The sequence below is a fragment of the Azolla caroliniana genome, unplaced genomic scaffold (assembly GCF_043228905.1).
Source record: "Azolla caroliniana isolate FFs.n. ecotype wild unplaced genomic scaffold, voAzoCaro1.0.p SCAF_16, whole genome shotgun sequence".
Lineage (NCBI taxonomy): Eukaryota > Viridiplantae > Streptophyta > Polypodiopsida > Salviniales > Salviniaceae > Azolla > Azolla caroliniana.
Genome location: NW_028230451.1, coordinates 18,986,946 through 19,000,386, shown reverse-complemented (window position 1 = coordinate 19,000,386; position 13,441 = coordinate 18,986,946). Strand labels below are relative to the sequence as shown.

The 13,441-nt window shown below is 37.3% G+C and overlaps 1 protein-coding gene across 1 annotated transcript; it reads right to left on the bottom strand.

Moving 5' to 3' along the window:
- Positions 1-905: 905 nt before the first annotated feature.
- LOC147854164 (uncharacterized) lies at positions 906-10,838 on the bottom strand. Its single transcript, XM_087332462.1, has 14 exons — positions 10,640-10,838; positions 9,450-9,520; positions 9,265-9,360; positions 7,590-7,735; positions 7,334-7,435; positions 7,177-7,263; positions 6,916-7,089; positions 3,902-4,024; positions 3,684-3,814; positions 3,089-3,239; positions 2,871-3,002; positions 1,645-1,689; positions 1,485-1,562; positions 906-1,235 (listed from the first exon to the last, which is right to left on the bottom strand). The coding sequence occupies exons 1-14, from the start codon at positions 10,714-10,716 to the stop codon at positions 1,173-1,175; spliced, it is 1,476 nt and encodes a 491-aa protein (XP_087188588.1). The 5' UTR covers positions 10,717-10,838; the 3' UTR covers positions 906-1,172.
- Positions 10,839-13,441: the final 2,603 nt, after the last annotated feature.

The window sequence follows — 13,441 nt, the reverse complement described above, 5'->3', positions numbered from 1 at the left end:
ATTACACGGTGGTATTTTTAACTGAAGTATTTAAACTCTCAGTATGACCCAAATAAACTATGATTATTTGGTGGTTTTTTGGAACGGAAGTATTAAAGTTCTTCATGTGACCCAAATAAACTGTCTCTCACAGATACTAGAATATCACCATGCTTCCAGGTGTTTTCAATGGAAGCATTAAAACCTAAACACCTCATTCATTATGACCCCAAATCGAGTGGTTTTATAATCAGAATTTATACTGGAATTAAGGAAATGATTAATATTGCAAATACCAAAGAATCTAATTTCAATTCCAGATAGAAAACTTGGCAATTATATGCATTAATTCATTGTATTTTTATTACCATTAGCATATCAGATCCATATGTTTTCAAATGATTCATGTTTAAGTGCTTTCACTAAAATGAATACATTGCTACCATCTAATCATTCATAACTCTGTTGTTGAAAAGTTCCTTAGCTTCATTACTGCTAACCCAACCAAATAAGCATCATTACTGCTGACCCAAATAGATTTGTGTTTATACATTGCAGTCTCGCAACCGTTGTAATGCATCAGAATTCCTGTTCATCATATACCTAACTTTTCTCCTTTAAAAGAAGGAAGTTCACTATAATAGTCTGCTTTCATCCTTTACACATTTCAATGCCACTCCACTTCAAGCACGAAGAATGCATATTTGATCAAATAATCATTGGATTTTGTTCTTTTCACATCCCTTTCATATGTACTTGGTCTTTTCCTCTAAAAATTCCTAACATTACATGGATACTGCCTCTTTTACTTACAGCCGCCATGGTGGTCTTACAGCTTCCACATTAGTCCTCATTGACATACACCATATAGAAGTAGCATATGTAGTGGTATTTAAGATAAGCAGAAAAAAAGAGAGTATAGTGCATCTAGACATTTTATTTTTGGACAAATGTGTCACAAAGCTGCCTCAAAGTTGTTACATGGACAATCTCCTCTGCAGTGGGTTGTCTTTTAAGTAGACATATTTTACATATTGTAGGAAGAATCAGATGTAACTGTGAAACTATCGTACAACCATTAGAGATGCATATATACAATTATGCATCAATTATTTACATCCAGACTTTTTACAAGGATGCAAAACTACATTCGGCACTATGCATTCCCATTCCATGGTTGATGCAGATGGCTCTTATAAGACGAACCTTGAAAGGTCTGTCTTTGTTAGGAGATGCCCCACTGAATTCCTAACTTTCTGCAAAGATCAGACTATAGTATAAAGATGACCATCATGAACGTAATTTTCATGTATAACATTGTATTGAACTATCTAATTTCTTTTTTATACACATGCAGTCTTAATCATTAGAATTTCTGTTTGCATACTGATCCGCATCGTTTTCATTTCTCCCACAAGAGAAATATTAAAAGTTAAAACCATCATTACATGTAAAATTGTATAACTGATCCATCAAAGAACTTGAGAGGTTAAAAAAAGTCAAACCTGTTTGTCAATTACATATCTACTTCCTGTTCTCTCAGGAGCATTGAAGCTAATATCTTCGACTACTTTCTCAATTATCTGCATAATAATTTGAGGTATCTGTGAATGCAACCAAAAATGACATCTGAAGGATGTTATTTTCACCAAACAGTTTGCTTACAGTGTGCAATCTTCGTGCTCCAATGTTATCTACAAACTTATTCACCTGGATAAAGAAAATGCAACCAAGGATTAAAGAATGATGTAAAAGGTAATAACAAAGTGGCATTCTTTTCCTTAATGATACATCAAATAACTATTGGATGTGTGCACTGATGATTGGAAACTGTCATATGCATGAATTAGCAATCTCCACATTCTTGTATTGCTAGATACTAAAAAATGGTAGCTACTCAAAGACAACTCATAAATTTTGGAGTTACAAGCACATCTGGGCATTTCTATATATTGATTGACTTTTACAACTTATGATAAAGGAAATCAATGATTGAAGTTGAGATGAATAAATACCTCCAGACTATTTCCTTATGATGTTTTAATAGTTTGGCCATTGGGAATTTTCACGTCCCTGAACCCAATTAACACTTCCTGATGACCTTTTTTTATGTTTTTATGGGAAAGTTTTGAAATATACGAAATAGACACCAAGGTCAGTCCTTGGAGAGCAGAACTCCACTTTTAGATCTAGGCCTGGTTCAGTGACATCATTCTTATTGTTTATTGTCTATTTGTGCCCCATTCCTGCAGATCAAAATTCTCCCAGATATGCTAAAATTATCGTTTTTTACAGTTCTTAAATGCTACCAGATTGAAGGCCTTCACCATACCAAAGCCAATTATCAAATACCAAATTTCAGAAGAACGGGAGTATCCTCACAACGTTTGTAATGTACTCAGGTCATTTGCCACTCATCATATTCAACCATATTCTCTAGTTACATTGAGCTCCACAGCAACAAGTCAACTAAATAGACATGATTTAATTTCTCTAATAGCTATTCTGCAGGCTACAATGAGCACGAAATGAAACGACACTATTTGAAAATACTCTATTACACACCTTTATGAAGTAGGCCATATTGTCAGCTCTACATCAGTAAAGACCTATCTTTATCATCTATATCAAACCACCATTGACTATAGCACATGAATTTGATAGCATAAGTCTATTTGGTATTTAGATCTGGGTACTCCCATGCCATTACATCTTTCCCTCGGTATTGGAGCTGGATGTTCTCATGTCTAGCAGTCTAGAGAAAATCCAAAAACGATTGGATGTTCTCATGTCTCACATATAAAAATGATTCACTATTTGATCTGGATCTGCTTGGATATTTACATATTAACTGATGATGCTCAATTAGCATGTGGGATCTAGAGATATACCTCAGCTGCTATATTGGCCAACTCTCTGACTGCATCATTTGTAAATACAAGGTCAACGCCTTCTGTCTTCAGCAGAAGAATCTGCTGCTTTATTAAGTTTGTCTCAGGTTCTGTTAATATACGATAAAGATCCTGAATTTCACAAAAACATTAACACAAATGTTGCAAAATTTGAAGTAAAACAAAATGCTATAGGGAGGGATTATATCCCTACATACCTCCTTCGTAAGACCTTTCAATTCAACTCGAATGGGTAAACGACCTTGTAACTCTGCAAGCATGTCACTAGGTTTGCAAGCATGAAATGCACCACTACAGATGAACAAGATGTGATCTGTGTTGATATTTCCATATTTTGTGCTTACCATGCTGAAATGACAAGGAAAAAAAAATCTTAGAAATATTTCTTCTCCTAACCATGATTCATACACTAGGAGAGCTGCAAGTTATATTTGAACATTCCCTACTCTTATATAATAACCATTATCAAGCAGGAAACAAATACAACACACACACACACACACAGATATATATATATATGTATGTATGTATGTATGTATGTATGTATGTATGTATGTATGCATACATATATATACATGGTATACATTTATAGTACATACATGAGCCTGCCCTTAACAATTGGAAGAAAACCCTACTATACATCCTTATTGCAGCTATGACTCGTGACTGCAACACGGGTATTTAAGAAAGACCGTCGTTTGTGTTATTCATTAAAACCAAACCTCTCATCAAAACCAATATACAATCCAAGAGAAAAAAACCACCAGGAATGTCTTTGGTTAAGCTACTAACCTTCCCTCAATGATAGGAAGTAAATCCCTTTGTACACCTTCTGCACTTGCATCAGCCCCATATCTTGTCTCCGCTGTGCTGACTATCTTGTCTATCTCATCTATAAAAACAATTCCATCGGATTCTGCAAGCTATCAACCATCAAAATAAAATAAGAAAACATGAATGTCGTTACCATAACAAGAAAAATGCATTCCAGATTAAATGCAAAAGCTGACCTGCAGGGCATCCTTTGTTAATTGGTCAGTATTCAAACGTTTCTCCACTTCAAACTCCACCATTTTTTGCTTAGCATCCTTGACAGGCATTTCTACCCTTTGGCTCCTAGGTGCACTTTCAATCTACAACCAAGTCATAATCATGAGATTCGTTATCGGCACTCACTCCCTCAAAGCTCCACACTTCACTTTAATGAAACCAGTGCCCAGCTCAAGTAAATGATATATATAAACGTAAATAACCTATATTGTTACTAAAAATGTCAAGATCGATTCAGAGGATAGTGGAATATGACATCATACTTTGCCTTCAAAATAGATCATAAAGCATATACACATTTCATCCAAACCAAGAATATCTCATATCAAGTGGGTAAGAGTGGTAGCCATTACCTTATCATGTTATAAGAAATGTAAAAAAGGATTCCGGTCATTGGCGATGTCTGTTAAAGTGGTCTCAGAGCAGAGGGTTCATAGGAAGATGGAACTTGTGATCTTGGTTCTTTGTTCACAAAGGAAGCAGCTTACTCCATTTAGCCAATCTCTTTATCAGATCAGCCATTTTTCCTCCAAGACTGGTTGGACTGTAATGCTTGGCTTTTCTTCACCACAGTTATTCCAGTAGCTGATAACTTCCATATATTCATCATCCTCGAATAATGTTTCCAATGAAGGTATCAGCCATGCTCTGATATTATTCCTTACTCTTTCCAGCCATGCTCCAAAAGGTTCCCATGAAGCCAACACTGAACACAACTCTTGGTTGTGCATCTAGACAGGCATTCTCATACCACTTAAAAAAAGTTGGAATCTTTGCCTGCCTCATATGTTAGTTCAGGTGACCGAGCATAGAGAATGTGAGTGCAGACACTTTGCGGGGGCGAGAGTGCATAGCAACGGTTCGAGTCCTTCAATGGATGGGATTGTAGACAAAATCAAGAAAGCTCATTGTGGAGCATAAATCGGCTCAGAGTTAACTCCAAGTAGGCTGCCGCAAGGCCACAATAATAATGGTGTCAGGTGGCCTTTAGTGGTCCACGCAAAGAAGATTATGTCTCCATCATCCTAACTGAGATGAAAAATGGTTCATGAGCATCATAACAAACTGTGGACTAGGAATCTCGAGCACTCATTACTACAGTCTATTTTGGGCAGAAACTAGGCTGAGGACAAGGAAGATTATGTTTGTACTTCCAATGTTTGTTTGCAGGCTGCTTCCTTCTTTCCATTCCAGAAAACCCTTGGGTATCCATTTCTATAGACTTATTACATGGTTGCCTCCATCCAGATAGCACAAGAGTGCCGTGTGGTAGTAGAATGATTTAACAAGCTGAGCCTGCTTCATTTAATATATGGGACTCCTTGTGAAGCGGAAGAGGTGGTGAAGACATTTTTCATTTATTTTTTAAGTACCATGATCTTTCAATGAATGGGGAGTTCCTCAGCTAAAATTAAGTTCCTTATACCATCCAAAGATGGATGGGCAAATTAAGAGAGTCAGCAAGATTTTGAAATGTTTGACGAATTTCAAGCAACTAGACAAAGGAAATGGTTGCAAATGCTGGAATGTGACGAAGTTCACCTACAGTGCACATCAACACGGCTAAATAGGTTTCCACCATATATTCCAGGAGATTTGGCAGCAAAAGCTTCTGCCTTATCAATGGATCATGGAAGTAAATCCCCAAAGCAAGAGACGATGGACTGGATCTGGCTGTATTCTCTACTTCTCAATCTCCTCGTAGAAAGAATTCAACTAGTTGATCATATCTGTTCTACGTTGTCTATTGTTAGATATGAGCCAGTTTAGAACTTGTGATTGAGGGAACTGCAACAAGACATTATCATGGGATCAGACATTTTGTGTGGTAGTACTGTTTCATTTCAGTCAAAGACCTTATTTCCTTGTGTTTTTCAAGCCATCATTTGATTGTACACTTTTGTAAGAATTCTAGTCATCATGCACAATACAAATTTCCATAATGAGCAATTGTTAATCTTGTGGCCATACTGCTCTGAAGTGCATTAAATTGATATTAAATCGACGGTCATGATCTTCCTTTGCACTTCCAGGATCTTGACCAATTAAGGATCCTTTTGTTTCTATTAAGGATCAGTGACTTCCCTATTTCTGAATCCTCGTAATTAGTGGCCAATACATGATATAACATGACATCCTCATATCTTATTTTATATTTGAGATAACAAACTTTCCGTTTGGACTCATTGTAATCATATGGCCCAAGTGGGTTCCATTACAATCGAGGATGCTACCCTTTCTTCTCAGACAAAGTCAATGGTATTCCTTATTATTAGGCAAAGGTGCACTGGGCATTGTGAATCTAAATGTTTATCTGGAGAAAATTAGAGGAGATCCAACTTTTATGCCCTTCAATTCCACAGATAAACTGGCACAACCATTGGCTCCAGTAGCTAGAAACCATTGTCTGAGGATTGGACAAATTATCTGTTTGTAATAGGAAGTTTGACGACCATTGATGGGATGTTTGTGAATGTGTCAAAGGAGTGGCAAATCCGAAAACCAGAGAACAGTGGTCAGAATTTCTGGATTGCAGATGGGATTTCTGACTGTTTTTCAAGCCTCGGTTCCTATATGGAAGTGATAGTGGCAGATTTACCCCTTGTAACCACATTATAATGGCGAAATATTTACAATTGCACTATTCATGCTCACAGATTTATTTGATCTGATTCCACATCATCTGTGGAGCTTTGTTTCAATGATCTGGGAATCACCAAAAAATTTAATTTGTCACTAGAACAAAGTGAATGCTTGTCATTTACTGCCACCACTATCTGGAACATCCATCCTACAGTGTGAGATTTGCAACCGCTGCAGTGTGTCCAATCTTTATCAGTGATCTTGTGAATTTGCAGCAAGTGTTGTATAATTATTAATTCAATACTCTTTGCAGAAACAAACATGATATACCAATATTCTTCAATTTAAATCCTTCATGGTTAATGATTTTGTATTGAAAATGAAATCTTACCTTATAAACAAAGTTACCTACTCCGATCCCACCAGCATTAGAAAAATCGAATGGCATCCGCACCTTTCCTTCAGGCAAATCAACAGTTACCATTTTGGCATCCAATTCACCGCTAAAATATAGTTGCCGATAACCATGGTATGCGTCTCGTTCCTCTGGGGTAAGATTCCCACTCTACAAGTGACAATTTTCCAAGATCAATCAAACGTTAAAACAATGTTAGCTAGGTGTAAACAGTAAAAATTAGAAAGATGAGGACACCTCCATAGAACCATTTAATCCAGTGAGCTTTAACAATATCTGCTGTGCAACAACTTCTTTAACTTCTTCTACAACCTGCAAGCGCACCTACATATCCATTGGAACACAATTTGTTTCACTCACTTAACAGCCATAAAATTGAATATCATTTTAATACCTTTTGGCGTTGCAATTGAATTGCATTATCAACCAGATCACGAATTATCTGATCTACATCTCGGCCATGAAATCCTACCTCAGTAAACTTAGTGGCTTCAACCTAAGAGAAGAAGACATATTAAAGGTGTCAGATTTGGTATATAGATCTCCATGTCTAAGCACAGAAATGAGTAATGAGCAACAAGTTTAATAGCTCATGCCTAGAATCACGATTGTCAATTAAACATATTCCCATAGGCAGAGAGCTAGCTAACCTTAACAAAAGGTGCATCTGCAAGCTTTGCCAATCTCCTTGCAATTTCTGTCTTCCCACATCCAGTAGGACCTATCATTAAAATATTTTTGGGAACGATTTCCTCCCTTAATTCAGGAGGCACTCGATGCCTGCGCCATCTATTCCCTGTGGTATTTATGTAAAATCGTCAAAGGATGACCCATTGTATTGAAAAGATAGAACTTTAGAGTGCAGCCTACACATTCAAAGGCATATTTGATACATGAGAAGAAGGCGATGTTATGGAGACCATGGTCACCCATCTTAAGGCGTTTTCTTGTGATTGTAATCAAAGAGTAAAAGCTATATTTAAGCTCTACTATGTTGGGGACTATTGAAAACTGGTGTGCAACTATTTGCAGAAGGAGCTTTTCACAGGAATGGGGATTTTTTCAAAGTAATATGAGATTAACAATGGAATGAAAGGCTTTCAAGTAACAGATTAAATGCGTCTTCTTTAATGTGTTGGAACCAGTGTAATTAGCTTAGGTTCTATTCATCTATCTACCAATCAATCTATATTTATCTATCTATCTATCTATCTATATATCACACACACACACACACATACATGAACACACACACACACATGTATATATACCAATCATTATTAAATATTAGAGAAATAGGCCTCTAGGAGACCTAAAACCTACACATAAACGATATTGTCACCAAAGGGATGTTTCGGGATTTATATGGGTTATATGAGAGGCCTCTTTTATGCTACAGTATGGTGTTATATGGGTTTCCGCTGAAACCTGGGGATGATGGCATCTTCCCTGCCTTCAGAGTTCAGTCATATATACCAGGAAATCTCAATTTGGAGTAATCCTGTTGATATCAAGTTCAAAATGTAAATCTCATGCCTGTAAAAATCCATAGATTGTCTATACTTCTAAAATCTATTGTAGCACAGCAGGCATACTGTTTTAATTCATTTTGCTTTATTAAGTTGACATTATGAGCATTTCTTCTGGTAATGTGTTACGAAGGCATCAAGATTTTTTTAAACACCCATGTTGCTTCCTGTTTGGACATATTGTAAAACCATACCACAGAAGAAATGGCACTTGGAAACATTCCAATGATAGAAATCGATTCTGTTCTCAATAAACAAGGTAGCATCACATCCACTTTCCAATCATGAAGAATCAGACTAATTCTAGTAATGTTTATGACTAATCACAACACACATTCATGCCAGTAACCTTGCATCATGTTCTAAGATTTCAACACAAATCCAGTGAGAATTTCAGCAAAATCCTGATTAAGATTCAGAAAGGCTCACATTTCCTATAGTATCCTAGGACTGGGCCATCAATCGTTATCTTCACATTATCCAGCACCATCTTGATCCATCCATAAAGATGAGGTCAGCAACAGTTATGCATCCTTAATTAAATCTAAAATGGTTGTTTGATTCAAAGCCAGCAGGAACATATTCGAGTTCAATAAAGAGTGAAATCTAAAGCTCCACAAGACAGGAAGACCAAAAACTAAAATGTATTTCTGGAAACTTAAACATCGGTGCTTGAATATGCAGTAACAAGGAAGGAGATTATCTTCTACTTGAGTTTTCTATTTCAGCTCTAGCATTGAACATGACCTACTTTCTAAGTGGATTGTTTACAAGCAAAAGGCTGATAGGCGCATACGCAAAGCCACCGCAACTGCACGTTTTGCATCCCCTTGTCCAACAATATAGCGATCCAATATGCCAACTATCGTTGAAGGCGTCAAGCTTGATTGACCTGCTACAAGACCATAATTCAAATAGAAATAAGGCTTGTGTCAACTACTTCCCCTTTATCAAACTCATGATACTACGTGTGATCAATACCTGATGGGGCCACTTCAAATTCAACCTCTGATGCCTTAACATTATCAATTACTCCTTCTGAAAGGGTAGATCTGCCAACATTAAAAATATCCTAAAACTTTAGTATCCTAAGAGATTCAACTTAAACGAGTAGCACTTGCAGCATACATAAAGAAAGACGGTCTTTTCTAAAATTTCTTGCTCTTTAAAACCTAGAGAATCTGAGGAAAAAATCACAATATGATACCATACCTGAATCTGTAGCCATAATGTACAAAACTAGGAAAATTAAGATACATTAGATGTTAAGAAAGCATACAGATTTATAATGTTTCGGGATTTATACATCAATTTTCTAGGATTCCAAAAATGGTATGAACCAAGAAAGTCAAATTTACTGAAATTACAATGAGTTAATTTTGTTTCTGGTTTAGAATATGTATGTGTTTGTGCCATTTTTAGCATCCCAAACTGGAATCAAAGAGATGGATTGTGACCAAGGTCAAATTCAGCTCCCATAAATGCTTAACAGTTATAGAAGTGACTCTTTAGAATTCACAAACTAGATTTTCTGTAAAGATCCAATAAGGTATGTTTAAAGCAACACTCTAACAGTGAAAGCTGAAACAAGCTCTCTCTCTCTCTCTCTCTCTCTCTATCTATCTATCTATCTTTTTGTCACTCATGGATCAATATCTTTCTTCCATCCATTTTCTGTTGCTCGCTCATTTAGTTAATGAAATTGGATTGAGGTTGATATGTGTGTGGCTACATTTATTCATAATTCAAATTTCTTACATATTTTTCCAAAGAAGTACATACCAAAACCTCTAGCTCAATACACAATGCAGAACACGTTAGGGAAACCATCAACAAATGAACCAATCAAGACTTCTAACGCTTCCTTGATTTAAAATGTATTGTTCTTCTTCTCAGTACATTGAATCAGCCACCATTAGCTGAAGGATCTAGATAAATGGGCCCACACAGAAAAGGTATTTTCGAAAAGAAAAACTTAAACCGAAATTCTTAGGACAAGAATAGATCAAACAGAGAATAAAAACAAGATTCGAGGTCATGCATCAGCTCCTTACGCAGAAGGAAGGAAAAGGAAATTCATTAACGTGGAAGAAATCACGATAGATCGGGACGATTGAGCTGAGATGGGTGCAGATTATGCCAGATTAGTTGAGTTTGGTTCAGGTACTTACGTTGAAAGATGGAGCCACGTCTGATGGGTAAGCCTAATCTGTCTGAAGGCGGGAAGAAACCTCTGGAGGAGGATCATTTCTTCGTCTCCTGCGCTCTGTCTTCTGTCTTCTGTCTTCTTCTTTTCAACGATCGTCGTCGTCTGCGTCTCAGCGATGAAGATCTGCAGGAAGAGCAACTGCCATGTCTTTCTTCGTGGGGCTAGTTATGTAAATAATGGAAACCATCTCAATTCCATACATACATTATACATATACATATTCCTTCATAATTCATTCTCATCAAAATGAATGAATGAATCATGAGATGAGATGAAGTGGCTCCTCAATTTATTCATTCATTCATTCATTCATTCATGAAGTGGGATCCTCGATTACAATGAATGAATGTATCATGAGATTGAGATTGACATGAATCGTTACACTTATGATATGTTCGTTACCATCCAAATCTCGATTCATTCATTCATGAAGTCGATCCTCGACTAGAATGAATGAATCATGGGGTTGAGATGGATGAACCTCCCGAAGATGTTGTCGCATTATCGTCATGCTTATGATATGTTCGTCGCCATCAAAATCTCGATTCATTCATTCATGAAGTCGATCCTCTGGGTAATCGATTAAATGGAAGGATATAACACTGTAAAGATTCAATCATTCATCATTGACGATGTTGGTTGATACGTTTCTATCATGGAGCTTCCCCTTATTGTATATACTGTTAAAAGTAGGAAATCCAAATGAATGGTCAGTTGTTGTTGTGGCACCGGATGCGACATCAACTCATGCATTTGCTACTTCAGTTCTACCTGAGGAAATACGACACACGAGATTGAGATGAATGAACCTCTCGGATATGTTGTCATGTTATCGTCACACTTATGATCTGCCCATTTCCATCAAAATCTCGCTTGTCATCCTCGATGACATTGTCACATAGGTCACAATCGGCAACATTGCGGGCATTTAATTATTCAAAGTGGAGATCCTAGAAGTAAACAACATGGTTGGGCTAAAGAGGGTGCGGTTATGCGAAATAGATATTGAAGAGGATGAGGTGAAAACTGAACACTTCTATTACGTTGTCGAGTTGTTACGCTCTTCGCGTGTGGAAAGAGGCAGGACCGCGGGGGCCTTGAACCAAGGAGCGTGAGAGAGAGAGAGAGAGAGAGAGAGAGAGAGAGAGAGAGAGAGAGCAGCTTGCGGAAACACAGAGGGGGGGAAAGAGAGAGAGAGAACAAAGTCTTGATTACAAATTCAATAACGATTACAACCGGCAAGCCGGCAACGGACCCGACTCAGGCGAACACACACACCCACACAAAGCTCACGCACGCACGCAGCCCGACTGCACTGTGGAACCTCTGTCGGAAGCACACGGGTTGTCCACGAAGCAGAGGCAACTCAGTCCCAAAATCCTGCAGTGAATGATGAACGATGGAGGAGAGATCTCAGTCCCAATCCGATAGCGCTTCCTCCTCACTCCCAAAATGTGATACCTTCATCTTCCTTCTTCCTTCCCTTTTATAGGCCGTCGAGGCAGGCCATTGCACCCTCGTTTTCATCCATTTATTCTCTGTCCTTTCGGACAAAGATACTCCTTGATTTCCTAGACATTCAATGTGTCACATCTAGTCTATTTACACCCACCGTCCTACTCCTAGTTATGTACAAGGTATTAATTGGTGTGGAAAAGTGTAGAGCTGGTTCATGCGACCTGCTTCGCCGATTTCACTTCTGGCCGGTTTTCTTCACGACAATGTGAATATATCAATTTACACCACTTAAATTATAACACTTTGATCATGTCGAGAATGTAAGATGGCTTAACTTGCACCTCTCATATATATGTAAGGAAGGAGATTTGAACCCGTGATGAAAACTAAATAATTCTATTACTTGAATATATCAATTTACACCACTTAAATGATACCACTTTGATCATCTCCAGAATGTAAGATGGCTTAACTTGCACCTTTCATATATATGTAAGAAAGGAGATTTGAACCCTTGATGAAAAGGGAATACTTCTATTACTTGAATATGTCAATTTACACCACTTAAATGATAATACTTTGATCATCTCGAGAATGTAAGATGGTTTAACTTGCACCTCTCATATATATGTAAGGAAGGAGTTTCGAACCGTTGATCATCACTTGTCGAGTGAAGGCATTTGTGATTGGTCATTTCTCTTTCTCTTTCTTTGTTGTTAAATTCCATTATTTCACTTATTGTAGACAACTCATCCTTTTCTCCCTCTTGTTCTCTCTTATCACTATCTTCTCCTTCTTCTTTTTCGTAAATGCATGTTTATTATTAAAACAAGATGATAATACAACCATTGCTATCTCCATTACTTCATTGGTAGTGAGATGGCAAGGTAAACCCTCTTCAGTGTTGTAATACTAGATGACATAACTCTACCTCATATTGGGACAACATCCCCATCCAACATAGTTGCGAAAATTGCCAAATCAACTCCCCTTTTATCACTACGGAGTTGTTGTGTTACCCTATGAAGTCCACCAAGCATGAACCCATTTCTCATTGTCCAATTAAACCACATCCCCCAATACCTAAGATAGTCAAGCATGACTTGATATGATGGTGCAGGTATACCTTTATCATCATCAATAAAAACCCACTTAAAATATGACAAAATACTACACTTATTCATTCCCAAATTTGTGATATAACCACCCAAATGGCTTTAGCAACCGGACATGTAATGAACTATGTCTAGTATCTTTGTCAATCGTTGTACAGAAAAAACATGTCCCATATAGCTTAAGAATACAC